General features: G+C 39.6%; 3 protein-coding genes across 3 annotated transcripts; 2 read left to right on the top strand and 1 right to left on the bottom strand.

Moving 5' to 3' along the window:
• The first annotated feature begins 1330 nt into the window (after nucleotides 1-1330).
• klhl23 (kelch-like family member 23) lies at nucleotides 1331-5214 on the top strand. The gene is made up of 4 exons (XM_008278690.1): nucleotides 1331-1404; nucleotides 1557-2786; nucleotides 4159-4311; nucleotides 4385-5214. The coding sequence occupies exons 1-4, from the start codon at nucleotides 1398-1400 to the stop codon at nucleotides 4693-4695; spliced, it is 1701 nt and encodes a 566-aa protein (XP_008276912.1). The 5' UTR covers nucleotides 1331-1397; the 3' UTR covers nucleotides 4696-5214.
• Nucleotides 5215-6683: 1469 nt separating this feature from the next.
• ssb (small RNA binding exonuclease protection factor La) lies at nucleotides 6684-14144 on the top strand. Its single transcript, XM_008278692.1, has 12 exons — nucleotides 6684-6788; nucleotides 8606-8669; nucleotides 8752-8855; nucleotides 10263-10437; nucleotides 10989-11096; nucleotides 11194-11297; nucleotides 12061-12132; nucleotides 12718-12760; nucleotides 12857-12997; nucleotides 13086-13272; nucleotides 13428-13550; nucleotides 13644-14144. Exons 2-12 carry the CDS (start codon nucleotides 8613-8615, stop codon nucleotides 13682-13684), a joined length of 1155 nt encoding a protein of 384 aa, XP_008276914.1. The 5' UTR covers nucleotides 6684-6788; nucleotides 8606-8612; the 3' UTR covers nucleotides 13685-14144.
• mettl5 (methyltransferase 5, N6-adenosine) lies at nucleotides 13705-16135 on the bottom strand. Its single transcript, XM_008278691.1, has 7 exons — nucleotides 15891-16135; nucleotides 15695-15809; nucleotides 14855-15039; nucleotides 14665-14747; nucleotides 14344-14395; nucleotides 14227-14276; nucleotides 13705-13821 (listed from the first exon to the last, which is right to left on the bottom strand). Exons 1-7 carry the CDS (start codon nucleotides 15988-15990, stop codon nucleotides 13780-13782), a joined length of 627 nt encoding a protein of 208 aa, XP_008276913.1. The 5' UTR covers nucleotides 15991-16135; the 3' UTR covers nucleotides 13705-13779.
• Nucleotides 16136-17829: the final 1694 nt, after the last annotated feature.

Consider the following 17829-nt stretch of genomic DNA (forward strand, 5'->3'; position numbering starts at 1 on the left):
TCATCAGTCAGTCCACAGTCCTAGTTTTAAGAAAGTAGTATGTGCTATTGTAAAGAGGCAGGTGACAAATTAAAGGAAAAGCCTGAACCACTGACTCCCACTGTGAGGGATCCACTGGTTCTGTTAAGCTCTGGGGGGAAATAGTGTTTTGTTTTGTTTTTGCTGACTTAAATTTACTAAAACTGTACAATTTACAGTCACATATTGTAAAAGTATTCATTAGTATTTGCTAAAAATAATAACAAAAATGTGGACATTATGCACAGTTTTGCCTATATTTTCAACATGTAAATTAATTCCATGATTAACACATGGATTTTGTGAAATAGCAGTTTAAAAAAAAAAAAAAAATCATTTTTCAATATTGTTAATATATATACATATTAATTGTAAAAATAAATAAAAACAGGGCAAAACTTTACAAATGGTAAAATCTACAGTAATTTCTACTTTTACAATGTTTGGCTATAAAATCACACAATTTCTCTGCATTTACATACAATAAAATATCTTTATTTTTCAGACATATTTCTTTTTTTTTAAACAATTTTTTGGATTTTTGGACAGCATTCCATAGTTTTTTTAAACATGCTGGCAGCAAGGCAGGCAGATTTTCACCACTTTTACAGAATTTTTTACAGTGTAGTTGTTTTCTGAAATTCAACAAAACAGGAAAAATCTGTAAAATGACACTAAATTATTCAAAACGCTACAGTTTGAAAATGTTCTGTTTTGTTGTTTGTTTGTTGTTTTTTTGTTTTTTGTACAGTGTATGCTAACGTATGTAAGCAGAGAAATGTGCTGAAACGTAAAAGAAAAAAAAAAGTAAGAGTCCCACATAAGTGGTCACATGTCTGAGACGTTCCTCCGCAGGAATACGGAGCAGTGTGCTGCTAATCCTCGTTAGGATTAGGTAAAGCCTTGGACACAGTGGAAAAGGGTTCAGACTACCATGGCAACCGCAAGAAAGGGGAAAAACATGAATGGACCACCACAGCGACGACTCCTGCCCGAGCTGCTCTGAAGGCGACGCTCGTTTGTATCAGATTAATATTCCGTGTGCGCCTCTCCGCCGCCAGGACGCACCGGTGCGCCGTCAGTGCGCGTCATGAGACCGCGGACGGAGGTTATATTTAGGCTCGGAGAGAAAATAGCGGTGTTGGGTGATTCCTCTGAATGGCTGCTTATTGGCTTTTGTCAAGGACCTGCTGCTGGAGAGCGGAGCGCAGAGCAGAGCAGAGGAGGGGGGATGGACGCTGCACACAAATACCAAAATAGGACCGAGCTGCCTGCCACCGTCCTGCGGGAGCTAAATTGAGGTTCATGTGTTGTGGAGAAGAGAGAGGACACAGCGGAGTGTCAGCGTGGAAAAAGCACGGGTGATCCGTGGGAATAGGATGAGAGGTGAGTCCGTGGTTTACACCTTCCTGTTTATTAATTAAAGGGCGAATGTGGGACATTTGGGTCGCACTGCGGTGGATTGTCAACGCAGCTTAACGCCATGATTTTTGCTTTGATTGCTGCCAAATCACACCTATTTTTGTTTTTGTCCTCAGATATCATGTCACATAAACAAGCAGACATCTACACCTACGACTTCTGTGACGGAGACCATCCAGCAGAGCTCCTGGATGCTCTCAGGCATTTCTACATGAGCGGCCTGTTTACAGATGTGGCTCTGCAATGTGGCGAGTCCGGGCAGGTGTTCCACTGCCACAGAGCTCTGCTGTCAGCCCGCAGCTCCTACTTCAAAGTCATGTTCACAGCTGACATGAGAGAGAGGTCAAACAGCGTCATCAAGCTCACCGGGGTGGACTGCGGGGTGCTGGGAGCCCTGGTGGACTATGTGTACACGGCCCAGGTGTGCATCACTGAGAGCAACGTGCAGAGCCTGCTGGAGGCTGCAGATCTGCTGCAGTTCATCTCTGTCAAGCAGGCTTGCGAAGAGTTCCTGGTTCGCCTCCTGGATGTGGACAACTGTCTGGGCATGCACACCTTTGCTCAGCTGCACCTGTGTCCGGGGCTGGAGAGGGAGGCCCGCCGGGTGATGCTGAGCAGGTTCGCTGAGCTCATCCAGCAGGAGGAGTTCTTAGAGCTGGACCAGGAGAAGATCAGGTCAGTGTTGGCTGCTCAGAGTCTCACTGTGCAGAGGGACGAAGTGCTGATAGATGCACTAGCGACATGGGTGAGCCACAACTTGGATAACCGTGTTCACCACGTTCCGGACCTGCTGCGCTCCATCCATCTGGATCTGGATGAGGTCTACTTCAAGACCACGTTAGAGGTGCACAGACAATACTTGATGAACAACGACGGCAAGCTAAAATCCATGATCATTCAGGCTTTAAGGTCCAATGGGAAAGAGATATCTGCAAGTAGAAAAATGTCCTCCAACATGTATATCATTGGAGGATACTACTGGCACCCTCTCTGTGAAGTTCACATCTGGGATCCTGTCAGCAACACCTGGGTGCAGGGAAAAGACATGCCTGACCACGCCAGAGAGAGCTACAGCGTCAGCTTACTGGGAGCAAACATCTATGTGACCGGCGGTTACAGATCGAACACTGTTGAGGCCCTGGATGCCGTTTCAATCTATAACTGTGACTATGATGAATGGACCGAGGGCTGCCCCATGATCACAGCCAGGTACTACCACTGCTCTGTCACTCTGCACGGCTGCATTTACGCCATCGGAGGCTACAGAGGAGGAGCTCCGGAGAGAGAGACTGAGTTTTATGATCCTTTAAAAAAGAAATGGTTCCCTGTGGCCCAAATGATCCAAGGTATGCTGAAATATTATGACATTTGATATCAAAGGGGGGAGACAAGAATGAATGAAAGCTGAGAAAGCAATCTTACCACAACATCCATTTAGTGGCTTTTTCTGAGCACTTAAGACTTCTTGCTCATGTTGGCTTGAAAGCTGCGGCTCAACGCACATTTTTAATCTGCTGATGAAGATCATGTGATTGAACTGAAAGGCCCTGAGCAGCTTCTAAATGGAACTTATGGTGAGATTGTTTCACAAGCAGCTGTTTCAAGGTCAAATATGAAATTTGAAACTAAAAATGATGGTTTTCTGGAAATATTAGAAAATGCACTTCTGATTACTGATTGGACATCTAAAAAATAATAATATAAATTCATACAGTGCATTTCAGAACAAAGACATGGGTTTCTTTGGGTAGTTCATGGGTGACTTTGGGTATAACTGTGTGACCAAAACAAAATATTTCTTTCTGAGCTTTCAGCCACATCAGTAAATGGAGTTTGCACTGTTGTCACGGAGATGGTCCCGTTGTTATGACAGCATCACAAGGAGTCGGCACTTTATCACAAACCATTCAATACCAAAAGACAGGATCACTTGGGTCATATGGGGACAACTGAGCAAACACCTTCTGCTGATGAAGGCCAGGAGATACAGCAGGAAGTTCTGGAAGAAACAGAGTTTGTTACAGTTTATCAGGCACTTATAATGCAGACTTGGGATCTCTTCCCAGAAAGTTTCACCACCATTAAGATCTTGAATCATCCCAGGAGGCTTCTTATGTTTGAACTGAAGAAGCCTCTTGGATGAGAAGTTAAACATCTTCAGGAACCAAAAAGAGAACTCCAGCTGCCTTCTACTGACACATCATGATCTGGATGACTGGCCATACAAACATAGTACCTTCAGTCAAGGAGTATTTTGACATCTTTTGGCTCATTTTTTTGGTTTTATCGCCAACCACTGAACTGTTTTTTGGTTCATTCTCATTATTTCAAGCAGCATCAGGCAGCTGCTTTTACTGAAAAAAAAAGCTCCAGAACCTTATTATATGCGACAGTATCTGTCCAGTAAGGACCAGCAGACAGAGTTTGTGACTAGCTGTTGAAAATGAAACATCTACAGAGTCAGATATTTGCTTCAGGAGTTGGCGTAGAGCAAAAACAGTTATAAGTGAGTAAATATTCAACTTAAGCTGTCCAGAAACAGCTTCAGATGAATTTTGAAGTTGTTTTCTGTCGGATGTGTTACTCACCTGCCAGTTCTGCCATATCAGCTTTACAAGGTGATACTATGCGTCACAAAATCAATTAATGGATGCATTCCAAGCTGATAGACACAAGGGACTATTTTAGTGATATTAATACTCTCTGTTTCTTTTAAAGGTGTAGGAAACGCCACTGCCTGTGTGATGGGAGATAAAATCTATGTGACAGGAGGCCACTATGGCTACCGAGGAAGCTGCACCTACGAAAAAATCCAGGTGTACAGACCAGATGTTAACGAGTGGAGCATCATTACAATAAGCCCCCATCCGGGTAAGAAGCACACAGAATAGGAGCACCATAAATGTCGGATACTGTTTCCTAAGTTGAAATCCTGTGTTTTCAGAGTACGGGCTGTGTTCGGTGTCGCTCAACAACAAGCTGTACCTGGTGGGAGGTCAGACGACCATCGCAGACTGCTACGACACGGAGAGAGACGAATGGAGGGCGATATCAGTGATGAAGGAGAGGAGGATGGAGTGTGGGGCCGTGGTGATAAACGGCTGCATCTATGTAACGGGGGGATACTCCTACTCTAAAGGAACTTACCTGCAAAGCATTGAGAAGTACGACCCTGAGCTGGACTCGTGGGAGATCGTGGGGACTCTCCCCAGCCCGACCAGATCACACGGATGCATCTGTGTTCACGGCGTTTAGTGACAAACCTTTATCGCTGCATTTGTTTATTAGGCCAAATGGATCAAACAGTGACTGTTTTTCACTGAAGTGTGCAAATGTAGGCGCACTGTCACGCAATAAGTCAAGCTGCACTGGATACATGCCTTTAGGGAGCTATTTGCCAAACTGAATGCACTGATGAGCAACTATTAAACTCAGGGGCCTCGTGATGAGCATTTTAGACTTTTTAATTTTTTAATAGCCACAAGGTCGCCGGCGACCTATTTAGGTTTGATTTAGCCGCATGCTGAACAAGCACATTTTCAGAAACTAGAAGACGTTACCTTTAAAACTAAGTGTCACAGGTTTCTTCTGTTATAAGCGTGTCCATGTTGTTATGCCAAAAATTCCATAAAAGAGGTAGAAGTTAAGAGGTTCTAAATAGATTGAATGTATTTGAATGTTATTCACATCCACTTTATAAATGTATACACATATGTATATTTATTAGTAGAGCTGTACCACTAGGCTGTAACTTAAATAAATAACTCACTAAACGAATGAACTGATTTCTAGTTTGATTGTCATGCATATAAAGTTTCTGGATCTCAGAAGCCAGACATGGTGAGTTTATGTGTATAGAACTGAGAAATAAGGTAAGTCGAGGGGTTTTATTCGCGTGACAGAAAGGAATTAAGACGTAAAAGAAAAGGATGACAGTATTAAAAAGGTTTCACATGATTAAATGGTAGACATATGTGACTTGTACTAACTAAAACATAAAAATATGAAAACATGCAAGATAATAATGTGATTTTGGATCATAAAAGAAAAAAAATGCACTAAATTTTAATGTAAAAAAAACACAATGTGTTTGTTTCTTGAAAATATTTTTTTAAATAAAGAGATAACACATTGTAGTGAAAATAATTCAACAATAACGGTATTGCTAAGCATTTTGTTAAATGTTTTTTCAACTAATGAACTGATAAAACTGATATTGGCTAGAAGCTTATATCATAAATACAGCTTTATGTCAGAAGTAACCTCTCTTTTAGGAGGAAACATCATTTAACCAGAAAACAAGAGGATCTGTCATTCATTCATTCAACCATTATTTTTACCATAGAGATTATTGAGGAGCAAACCTCTGATGTCCAGTGAAATTACAAAAAAAAGGATGAGAAAAGACAAAAGGATGAAAAATAAACAAAGAAATGTGCTCATGAAGGGAGGTCGCTAACACAGGATGGATAAATAAAAATAATACAATTTCCTGTTTAAGGAAGGTGGTTTGCAAGATATAATAACTATAATGTGTCACACACACACACACACACACAGAGCAAGAGATAGATAGTTACTTTATTGATCTTTTTACAGGACATTACTCGTTACAGCAGCTACATTCAAAGACAAAACACAGACAACCCCACAAGACACCCGACATTGAAGGCACACATAAAATATAAAACAAAATACACAATATAAAATAAAAACAAGATAAATAAATAGTACCAAGTGTGCAAAATATGGATTTCAAAAACGTATGTACATAAAGTGTCAAATATGCATAAAGTGTTGGGACATAAAGTGACATAGTTATGCAGCCATGTGGTTTTATTTCACATTAAAATGCAAAAAAAATTAGAAATATGTAGTAAACATTGTGCAATAAGTACAATAAAATGCAACAACAACAAAAAAAAGTGCAATAGAAGCAAAAAAATAAATAAATAAAAAAGTTTTTTTTTTTTAAAAAAGAGGAGGAAAAGAAAATCTAGTAAAGATAACAAATAACACGGAACTGTCCCAATTGTTTAGTGACATAAAATTAGACAATAGTTAAATCAGTTTTGCCACTTTACATGAGGACAGCCTCACTGGTGTCCTGCATATCGACTGTATATGTATCTTAAACAGTCTATGCTCCTGCAGTGAGACAGCGCCACCTTGAGGCTGTGACCAGAATCACATGTTTCCATGTAGATCAAACTTTGGAGTTTCTGAGGCGCAAACGAGCCTTTCTGTCCCTCGGTGGTTTCCGTAGCACGCAGTTCCACAACGTGCAGAGAAGTGAGACCTCCTGGTTTGAACAGTTAAAACTGCTGCTAGCGAGCACTCAGCATACCGTAAGTAGAACTTTTCGTGGTGGTGAAAATGCCTTTTGAATGTTGTTTTTTACATTACTAAAATGTTTTGTAATGTACAAATAAACAGTAGAAATCCTCCGCCGGCAGGTTTGAACAGCGTGCTGCTACTGGAGTACAGTCACGCAGAGTGTAGCGCACTAGTTAAACTTTATCTAGCTAGTTAGTTCGTGGCTAACTAGTCGCCACATTGAATAAAACATTCACTGGCAACGTGGCGACAGTCTTGTAGCTGTGGGAGTTGGTTTTTAATGTACGGATATCAAAGCGTGCAAAAGCATGGCCGCTGTACAGCTACTGCATATCGGCTATGCTAGCAGGTTAGCCATCATGCTAACAGGAAAATCATTAGAACATCAGGATACATAAATGAAGACTGTTTGTTTAGGCCTGTATTTTGTTAACATTAATATTCCTTACTGGGTCAACCTGTCCAGGATATATGTCCAGGAGGTTAGTGGTGTTCTGGGTTGTTTTTCTTGCTATTAAACATCATTATTGAATAATACACACAGTTGAGTCCAGACAGCAGCTGGTTGCTAATGTGCATCACAACTCTCCAGCCTGATGTAAGAGGCTGTAAATCTCAGGACATCTGAAAATAATGGAGGCCATGTGACTCTGCAGATGCAGAATTTGGAGATCCAAGGAAAATAGCCTCACAGCTGAGTTGTCCTAAATATAGTGGATTGCTATGCCTTGTCTTTTAAACCCATTTTATCTTTGTTTTGTATTTATGTTACGTTTTATTTTATATTTTGTACCTTGAAAGCCTTGTAGCTTGATTTCACTCTACTTTTTCTGTCTTATTGGTTATTCAGTGGTATGTGAAGCACTTTGAACTGCCCTGTTGAATGACAAAATTTGATTGATTAATTGATTGATGGAGGTGAATGGCATCTTAGTTCATTGGCTGACAGTCTTGAAAAAAATTCACCAGATTAAAAAAGCCTCATTAAAGGCTTTTTCAATCAACATTAATTAGGTTGCTCAGAATAAGCCAGAAACCTCAAGACTGCTATTTTTTAAAAACTACAGCTACAACAGATAACTGGGTAAATTGTCGACTATTAAACCAATCATAAAGTATTTTGATAATCAATGAATGAGTTGTTTTTGTAAGAAAAAAAATCGCAGATTCCAGTTTCCTGAAATACAACACTTTAAAGTGTATTCACAAATATTACAGTAACCTTGATATCTTTGAGTTGTGAATAAAACAAGACGTTTGAGGACGTAATCCTGAGCTTTGGGAAATGCTGATCAACATTATTCACCGTAATCAGATGTTTTATTTACCAAGCATCTTTATTAATTAAGAAAATATTCGACAGATTAATAGTAAGACACAATGGAAATAATCGTCATTTGCAGCCTTCTTTTAAGCCTTTAATAAATAACCCAAGATGCCTGTCAGGATTACAGGCGTGCTCCAGAACAATTGGCAAATGTACTATAATTGTGCAATGTTTCATGTTTATCACATATATAAATACGTGACAATGGATTTGTTTAGATCATAAAATGTTGTGATAAAAATGTACCTTTTTAAAGACCACAATGGCTTTTTTCAACTGCAATACATCTGTAGAAAAGCTACAAGCCCAGATCCAAACACAATATTTAGCATTTTTGTGTGATTTGTAACATAATTAGTTGTTTAGGGAATTGTTGTTGATTGTGATTGTGTGTGGATTGACTAATTTCTTCCAATTTTATATCTACATGTGTCATATCCATAGGAAAGGTATCTGTTTTTACTGAGAGGCATATCCTCTTTGTTTCTATTCTCTACGCAGAACGGTCATGGCAGAAAAGCAAGAGATGTCTCCAGTTGAGATGAAAGTGGCACGACAAGTGGAGGTAACTGGTTTAAAATGTACAATGTCATTTGCAAAGGTCAGCTAACTTCCGCTCTGAAAAACTGTCCTTTATTCCCTCTTAGTACTACTTTGGCGATCACAATCTTCCAAGAGACAAGTTTCTCAAAGAGCAGCTGCAGCTCGATGATGGCTGGGTGACTTTGGAGACGATGCTTAAATTCAACAGGTTTGTTTAATTTTCCTTTTAAATGCTGGAAAATAATAACGACTCATATTTTGGCTTTTTTTCATTCTTTTTGTAAATTTACTAATATATAAAGCTTGGTGTTAATTGTTTTGTTGCCTATTTTTGGGAACCCCAGATAACTTAAAACCAAGTAAATTGTGATCAAACGATCTCTTTGCAGCATCGAACTGTTAGCTCTGTGTGTCTGCTGAACCTTGAGCACAGTCGTCCAGCTAACACCAAAAATCAGCAGTACATTATGAAATAAAAGCTAACTTGTGATGTGAAACGATCTGACAGTCTCTGCTCCAGTGCCCATGTAGACCAGTGCCCATGTAGACCAGTGGTTTGCCGTCCTCTAGGAATTTTAGCTTTCTTCTGGATGGTGAAGCAGGCGAGGCCGGCTGCGTCTGGGGCTAATTTTAGTTTTAACCTGTAATCACACTGCTGTTATTGTATTGTTTGGGTGGCTTCATGCTGCTCTCACCACACCTCTAAAACCTCAAGGTAGTGTGTGAGATCACTGAGGGCTAATGGTGAGCAACACTTAACTCCTGTAACATCAGTGTACTATTTATGTTTCTTTTTAAATTATTATTGTGGAAAGTGGCATTGTGTGTAGAACAGACCTCTGTTGCACTCGATGTGAAATGTTGCCTTTTGACGTTTTCGCAATAACACGACTGAATCAGACACTGAAGCTTCAACAATGACAACAATTCAAAAAGCAGGGTTCACCAAGGCCTGTGGGGGAGGTGAGGGATTTCTAAAATCAGCTGCTGGGTGGAGAGAAGAAGAAAAGGCTGTGTGACTGAGCAAGAATAGAAAGAGAGTGATGACTAATCAGTTTCTGTGCGATTCATGACTGGCAGGACAAGACGATCGTATGACCTCAGGCTGTCCCTGAAGTCCGCATGTTACCAAACAGGTGACATCGAGCCACAGCAAATGAAAACAAGCAGGCGACATAAATAAAGACTATTTTTGCTGAATTTAAGAGGAATCCATATAATGCTATTAGACTCAGATACCCTTACATTTCCAGACTGGCAAAAATCAGATTAAGGTTTATATTTGGAATGTAAAGTCTCGTCTGTGAGTCAGCACATTTGCTTTCTAATCAGGCCTAATTACTTGAGGGAGCTGTGCGTCAGTAATCCAATTGCTTGTGGATTTCAATAATTTTTATATTAAATATGAATAAAAAATGGAGCCCTGCAGATGCTGAGAATATCTCAAGTGATTGTGGTGACACATCTCGACTGGCTGAGACGATTCAGTGTCTCCTGATTTTAACAACACCGCTACACTGAAGTTTTAAAAAAAAGTAGATTGTTGGTGTTACACATGGACTCAGAGCAGGGCTGGTTTTGAGTATTTGTTGAAACATCTGCATTCTTTTCTTAGATTGAAGTCTTTGACTACAGACAGCGACGTCATCGTTGCAGCGCTCCAGAAATCAAATTCTGGCCTCTTGGAGATCAGTGAAGACAAGACGAAAATCAGGAGGTCTCTGAACAAACCGCTACCCGAACAGAATGACGAATACAAGGACGCACTTAAACACAAATCTGTGTACATTGTAAGTTTTTAAATTGCATGCATGCTTATTCAGATGCTTAAACGCAGTATTTATCTTTGTTGGGCCTTGATGTGACCCAGTTAACAATTTATTTGATAGGCCAAATGACAACTAATGCAGTATAATTCAACACGCTGCTCCATGCGTGAAAACGATTGAGTTGTGTGAAAAGGATGCACACTGAGTTTTCTGTTTTTAGCCCAGCCCTACTTACATACAGAGTAAATAATAGAAACACCTGGCAGCAAAATGCACTTTAATTCAACTGCAGCCTCCAGAGTAGCCATACAGCTGAACCAGTGCTTTTATAAAAATGGTTTCAATAAGAACTGAATAATAAAACCTTTCGGTACGTCATGTTGGACTGCATTAGTGATTATTTTTATTAGTATTATTCTTTTCTTCCATGCAGGTGTTTTCTAGGGAGCATAAATGCTTTATGCTGCATTTTTGTCATGTAGTTACAGAAATGAGCTTTGAACATATCCAGAATTTATTCTTTACCTTTGATATTGTTTTCCCACATTTTAACACCATCCTTTCTAATTTAGAAAGGCTTTCCTCTGGAAACTACCCTCGATGAGATTCAGGAGTGGCTGAATGGGAAAGGCAAAATAGAAAACATTCAGATGAGGAGAAATCTGCAAAGGCAGTTCAAGGTACATTCAACGGGTCATGTAACGATTATAGATGCACTTTTTCCTCATGAATTCAGGGAATTCTTTTTAATTGTTTCTTTCTTTTTTATCTTTACAGGGATCTGTGTTTATCTGTTTCGACACAGAAGAGTCATCCAAGCAGTTCCTCGAGCGTTCAGACATAAAATCCTTCAAAGACAATGACATGCTCGTGTTATCAAGGTAGGCTGTACTATTGCTGAAAAGTTGTGCAAATGCTTCGGTGCCTTTTATTGCTTACACGTTAAGCAGAATCAAACCATTTACAGATCTTAAAGGTGCAGTGTGTAGGATTTATGTTGATCTACTGGCAGAAGTGGAGTTAAATATTCAGAACTATGATTTAAGTTGTGTATTATCACCTGAAAATAAGAATTGTTTATTAGCTTTAAATGAGCCCTTCATATCGAGAATGGGAGCAGAGTTCTCTTCTGCCATGTTGCATGTCTAAGTTTCTACCAGTAGCCCAGTGGGAATAAACTAAACACTATCTCTGAAGAAGGGCTTTTGCATTATTAGCGGCCACTGTAGGTTCTTTTGCATGCTTGAGAGATCAGGGAGGAGTATTCAGTTGGTTGCAATTTGCATTATCATTGCTAGATGCAACCTCTCTGGGTTACTGTCAGACACCACTGGGAAACTAGAAGAGTCATAGACAAAGAGTGGCTGAACGGATCTGGACATGTTCTGATTTCTGTTCACTTGTTGAGGTACATTGTAATGAACATAAATTCAAATGCATGTGTGCCACGGGTGGTGTGTCTCGGATATAGAAGGAAGAAAACGGCTGAACCATAGTCCTGAAATTGTGACTAACTCAGTGTTTTAAATTTGGCAGTCTAAAAAGTGCAGGATTTTGCTTTTCAATTAAACATTCATCCATAACTTTGCAAATCGTTGTATGTGACTGTATGTAATAATCATGTAATTGCTGATTTCCTTTCAGGGAAGACTACCACACAAAGAAAGCAGAAGAGAGGAAACAGTTCAAAGCAGAGACGAAAGCAAAAGCCAGACAGTGAGTAAACAAGCTGCAGCATTTTATGCATAGGCTGTATAAAACAAGTGGATGTAAGTTCTGAGTCTGAGAAGGGAAACCAATGTGGAAGTGCATGAAACCTGCATTCTTTTTAACAGCCAGCAGGGGGCGACTTCTCTGATCACAAAAAGAAGTCAGTTTACACAGAAATCTGCGAGAAATGGACACTAATTCTCACGTGATTTGTTACCACAGTAAACATTTGTCTAATGAGTTTATGGTTAGTTTGAAGCCTCCTTCAATAAAGCATGGAAACTATTTTGTAGATGATGCCCCATTTAGAGTAAAATCAAAGTCATTCTTTAGGATGGGACCTTCTTGGGATTGTCAAGTTGCTACTGTGTAGTCTTGCAGTGTTCTCAGTGAGATCACCCCTCGCTCGACACTTCTAGTTCCAAAATGTCTAACTCGAGGCTTAAAAGTAATAGTCTACATGACAATGGGTTACATCATAGTGGCTACATCCACTTCTTTTATATAAGGTCTATGGTCTTATATCATAAATATGGACTGTACATTTTGTGGGAAATGACTGACCTTCTCCCTCCCAAAAATGTTATTTAGTGACAAGGAACAACAGCAGAAACATGCAGAAGAGAAAGAAATGGTAAGATCCATAAAGTGCTTAAAGCTTAACGTCTGTTACAGAGTTGGACTCCTTATGTACAGAGTATAACTTTATTTATTTTCTTTTGTACTGCAGGGTCTGCTTTTGGATGAAAAAACGGGTTGCTTATTGAAGTTTTCCGGAGAACTTGAAGATGTTTCACGAGAGGACTTTCATGAGCTGTTCTCTGGACACGGAAAGATAAAGTGGGTGGACTTCACAAGAGGAGCCAAAGAGGTCGGTTATCTGTCTGCTAATGAAATGTCAAACACGGAGATGAAGAAATGTCATTTGGTTAAACCGGTGTATTTTCACTCCCGAAAAGGGCACCCTTCTGTTTGACGGGAATGCAAAGGAAGCGTTTGAGAAGGCCAAAGAAGCGTATGGAGGGGAACTGAAAATCAAGGACAGCAGTGTTACGTGGCAGGTGCTGGAAGGAGATGAGGAGAAGGAGGAACTTAAGAAGATAATTGAAGCTCAGCAAGAATCATTCAGCAGGTCCAAAGGCAGAGGTAAGTTCTGTTTTCAAACTGCAGTTTTCATGTTTGTGACGTTGCTTCTTTGACTAGAAAAGATCCTTTAAATTGAAACTGAAAACACACCTGTACAAAGTGACCTGTACTTTACATAGATGCACATTTATGATTTATCATGTCTTTGTTGAAAGGTGGAAGAGGAAGATCAGGCGGCAGAGGAAGAGGAGGCCGAAGGGGAAGAGGCGGCAGAGATCATGGCAGAACTCAGTACCAAGGAAAGAAGACGAAGTTCGATAGTGATGATGAGGATGACGGTAAGTTCAACACATTTCAGAGTTGGTTTAACAATAAGATGTTCCCGTCTGCATTATGAATAATCATTTCTTGTCTTTGTGTTTTTCCTCCAGAACCTGCAGCAAAAGTTGCCAAAACTGAAAACGGATCTTAGTTATGAGGTCACAGCCACAATTTCTGTTTAACAAAAACATTTATTACAAACGGTGATAAAAACAGAGGCAACTTAAGTCCATTCCAGTGAAAGCTTCAGGTTGTGGAGAATCGTAAGAAGTCCACCTGGATGTCAACCTAGAGAAATAATTGCAAAGCTTGAAGTCAGTTTGCAGACTTTAAAGTCCCTATATGTTGTGCCTCTCATTTTTTTTGTGAACCTGCATTTCTCTTCTTAAGATCATTTGATTTTAACATAACCGACAAACTTGCTTTTTGCCAGTAACTTAATTTCACCTGAACATTTTAGTTGATTTTGTAAGACCTGTGTGACATCTAGAATCTGTGTGCCATTGTTATTTTCTTTGTAGATTTCCTACTTGGAGTGATGAGAATATCTGCTTTGCTCATTTTTTAAGTTTGCATATGTGAATAGCAAATAAAACATTTGTAAAAATTCATCTGTTTGGATTTGTTTTGTCAGTTAAAACTTGAGACATCGGATGGAGAACATATATTCAGAAACGGCGTATATGAGCTTACCGATTTCTTTTTGTGGAACTTGTAAGACGCTGGCAAGTCGTATCGTAGTTCTGTAAAGAAATAATGTAGTCAGGGTTTGAAAACATAAAATCTAAAGATGTACGGTGTTTTTCTTACCTGCTATGACTTCCATCTTTACTCCCCAGTCATTAGCCTTCTTCTGTATGTGCTGTAATTAGATGAGGAAATAAACATCAGGCATTACAGCAGAGACTTGAGGTTTTACTTGAATGCAAAAATTCACCAAGTATCACATTTTATCTCGTCTGTGAGAAGACATGGTCATGATGCTGAAATCAGTTTTTAAAATTACTTAAATTATACATTAAGTTTTACTCAGTCATTATTCAGAGAACTGAAAGATGTGCAGCCATGAGTTTCCTGATAAAAACCTGTGATGTGACAGCTGTTAATGCTGCTGATGGACACTGAACGTACCTCTCGTGTTGATGTTTTATGAAGCGAGTACACGGCTGTCTGTGCCATTGTTAAGGCAGCTCGGAGGAACTTCATGTCCATACCTTGAACCAAGAAAAAAACATATTGCAACTGTAATTTCTGAGAAATATCCATCCATCCATTATCTATACACCGCTTAATCCTCACTAAGGTCACGGGGACCACTCACCTTGGTTGTGTTTTGTCCCAAATGGTGGATTCATAATCACAGTGTCAAACTTGTTGGCATAAGCCTCTGCCTCCAGACAGCACAGGTCACACTGGACCAGGTCGATGTTAGAAATCTCAAATTCATCTGCGTTTCTTCTGAATATGTCCAGAGCGTCATCGTCGATGTCGAAGCCGACGCACAAACTGCAGAGGAGAGAGAAGAAAAGATAAGATAAAATTTTATGAACCCTGAAAGAAATTCTTGTGCCTGATATTGCTCAGAAAAGATAAATAATATGATGTAAAAAATACAGTCAGCATAAAGCAGTCAGACATAAGTATGATACATTACTGAAATTACTAAGATATGTGAGGTAAAATGCTCATGATTATATGGGGGTAATAAATAATATCACACATGAGGATTTTTATTTTTTTTTTAAATACATAAACAAAACACTATTTTGCCCCTGAAAAATAAAAAATACAAATTAAATTTTGCACATATTGTCTGTGCTGTACATGAAATATTGCACATGTAATCAAAAAAATCAAATGCTGCACATGATAAGGAGATATTACACTTAAAACTGAAATATTATACCTGAAAAAAATCAAAGTATGAAATATTACACCTTACATATTGCACAAGAAATGAAATGCTTGATGCAGAAACTAAAATTGCACAAACTATTGAGAGACACATTCCAATGATATTGATCATTTCTAATGCATTAGCTGTCATTTCCTGCAGAGAGGGGGGGATTTATACCGTTTGATGGCCAGTTGTAGAAAAGATCCAGCAGCTTTCCAACATGCAAACAGGATTTTAAAAAAAACAAGCGTTGACTGTTCTCACCCTGCGTCCAGCATGGCAGCCCCGATGCTCAGCACTCCACAACCACATCCCAGATCTGCCACCAGTTTCCCCTCGATGTCATCAAACGTGCTCTGGATGGTGTAAAGCATACATGCTGTGGAGGGTGGGGGGAAAAAAACACAAAGTTAACAAGAACTATGTGTGCTTTCAATAACTGTTCAGTTGTTCGTCTCACCTGCTATGTGAGGGCTGGTAGGATACTGCTCCAGGAGGATTTTGGGCTCTTCAAACGTGTCCACTTGCTGTAAGCAGCTTTCTAACTCTTTCAGTTTCATTGCTGTGACGTCCCAAACCTGTCTGCACCTCCCTGATGCGCTATTTCGATACTATTTACTTAAAATCACAGGCAAAGCATAATGTTTTGAGCCATAATTCTGCGCATGGCTGAAGACGACTTCCGCAAAGCTGTGTGCAGCAACCAAAACAATCCGACACTCCCCCGATACCAGGAATATGCGTTCCTCCTGCACTTCTTTCGTTATTTGTTTATCTAATATTGAATAATACGATATTTTACAATTCTCTAATGTCACATTTACTTATTCCACGGTACTCGTATTTTATAGACATATTCATTTATTTCATAGGAACATCTGTTTATGTATTTTTTATGTTAATTAGTTGTCAAATGATTTGGTATTCTACATTATTTCATGTGAGGAGATGTATAATAAAATAAAACAACAGATCGACATAATGATGGTTCACTTTTCCAGCAAACAAAACATCAGTGGCTTTAAGAACAAATGCTGTTTAGCCTGTAAGCTAATTACTGGTACCTCTTTCAGACATGGTACGTGGAACATTGCTGCGTTCATCAATCCGTTAAAGTGACAAAGGCATTTTCTCTTAATGCTCCTCATGGCTGCAGTCACACATAGCGCACACCACATTCACACCAGACTAGTCAATATACTAAGTGATCCCATCCATCCATTATCTATACACCGTTTAATCCTCACTAGGGTCGCAGGGGTGCTGGAGTCTATCCCAGCTGACTCAGGGTGAAGGCAGGGGACACCCTGGACAGGTCACCAGTCTATCACAGGGCTACACTTAGAGACAGACAACCAAGCACACTCACATTCACGCCTATGGACAATTTAGAATCACCATGCAAACTCTATGCAGAAAGATCCCAGCGGTCCTCACCATTAAATTCAATTTAATTCAGTTCAAATAACTTTATTTATTTCCTAGGGGCAATTCAAAAGCTCACTGAGTATTTAATATAAAGACATGGAAAACAAAAACAGACAATGAAACAACAACAACAACATAAATATTACATTATTTACATATTATTACATTATAAATATTACATGGGCATTGGCAGGGAGTCGATCAAAGATGGTTGTGCGTTTAGATGGAGGACAGCTCTGGGAACAAAGGTTGCCCTCCTTCTTTGAGTCCGGCAGCCTGGGCAGTGAAGGCAACGTCCAGAGGGGAGCCGCTCACATGCAGGGAACAGTGGGTGTGATGGGTCCTGAAGGATCTTGCTGGCCTTCCTTAAAGTCTATTGCTCACAAAAGGTGGAGAGGGCTCTCACAGGGAGCCCGATAATTTTGGAGTAGATAAAAACATAATAATGCAATAACAGACTAAAACTAAACTGATAGCAGCTGATAAAAGTGCCCAAATGACTAATTGCCCACTTTATCTGTGATTTCTTAAACAGTGAAACTGAGAGTTCAGGACTCAACCTGAGGATGTAGCAAATTATTAGACTCTAGCTGATAAACTGTCACTGTTCAGCTCACCTGTCTGAGGTGAACAAAAGTCCACAATGTGACCTGCTGTTAGATCCTGATCAGCTCTTTCTCCATGTTGGTTTATAATCATAAGAATGTATTTAAGTTACTAGTGCTGTTGTTCAATGTGAAGATGTGCATACAAGTGGATCCTACTGCTGTCTGATGCTGCAGGTATTAAACCAACTTGGAGGCAATAATTCCAAACAGCTGGAAGAAACACACCTCAGCTCCTCTTAACATCTTTACAGGGAAAAAGTTGGATTACATTCATTATTGGTGAGTATCAATATTCTTTAAACTGTTAGCGTCTGTTTTTATTGCAGTGAGGTTTTATTACGGAGGACATTTAATATTTTGCTT

Source organism: Stegastes partitus, unplaced genomic scaffold (genome assembly GCF_000690725.1).
Source record: "Stegastes partitus isolate 25-593 unplaced genomic scaffold, Stegastes_partitus-1.0.2 Scaffold130, whole genome shotgun sequence".
In the NCBI taxonomy this organism is placed as follows: Eukaryota; Metazoa; Chordata; class Actinopteri; family Pomacentridae; genus Stegastes; species Stegastes partitus.

Excerpts from the sequence above, each read along its gene's own strand:
- klhl23 (XM_008278690.1), top strand. Across the intron at positions 2,787-4,158 it reads TGTGGCCCAAATGATCCAAG|GTGTAGGAAACGCCACTGCC; the intron begins GTATGCTGAAAT and ends TTTCTTTTAAAG. Across the intron at positions 4,312-4,384 it reads TACAATAAGCCCCCATCCGG|AGTACGGGCTGTGTTCGGTG; the intron begins GTAAGAAGCACA and ends CTGTGTTTTCAG.
- ssb (XM_008278692.1), top strand. The coding sequence starts at position 8,613 with ATGGCAGAAAAGCAAGAGATGTCTCCAGTTGAGATGAAAGTGGCACGA. Across the intron at positions 8,670-8,751 it reads AAGTGGCACGACAAGTGGAG|TACTACTTTGGCGATCACAA; the intron begins GTAACTGGTTTA and ends ATTCCCTCTTAG. Across the intron at positions 11,298-12,060 it reads GACATGCTCGTGTTATCAAG|GGAAGACTACCACACAAAGA; the intron begins GTAGGCTGTACT and ends ATTTCCTTTCAG.
- mettl5 (XM_008278691.1), bottom strand. The coding sequence starts at position 15,990 with ATGAAACTGAAAGAGTTAGAAAGCTGCTTACAGCAAGTGGACACGTTT. Across the intron at positions 15,040-15,694 it reads GCTGCCATGCTGGACGCAGG|TTTGTGCGTCGGCTTCGACA; the intron begins GTGAGAACAGTC and ends TCTCCTCTGCAG. Across the intron at positions 14,748-14,854 it reads TGGGACAAAACACAACCAAG|GTATGGACATGAAGTTCCTC; the intron begins GTGAGTGGTCCC and ends TCTTGGTTCAAG.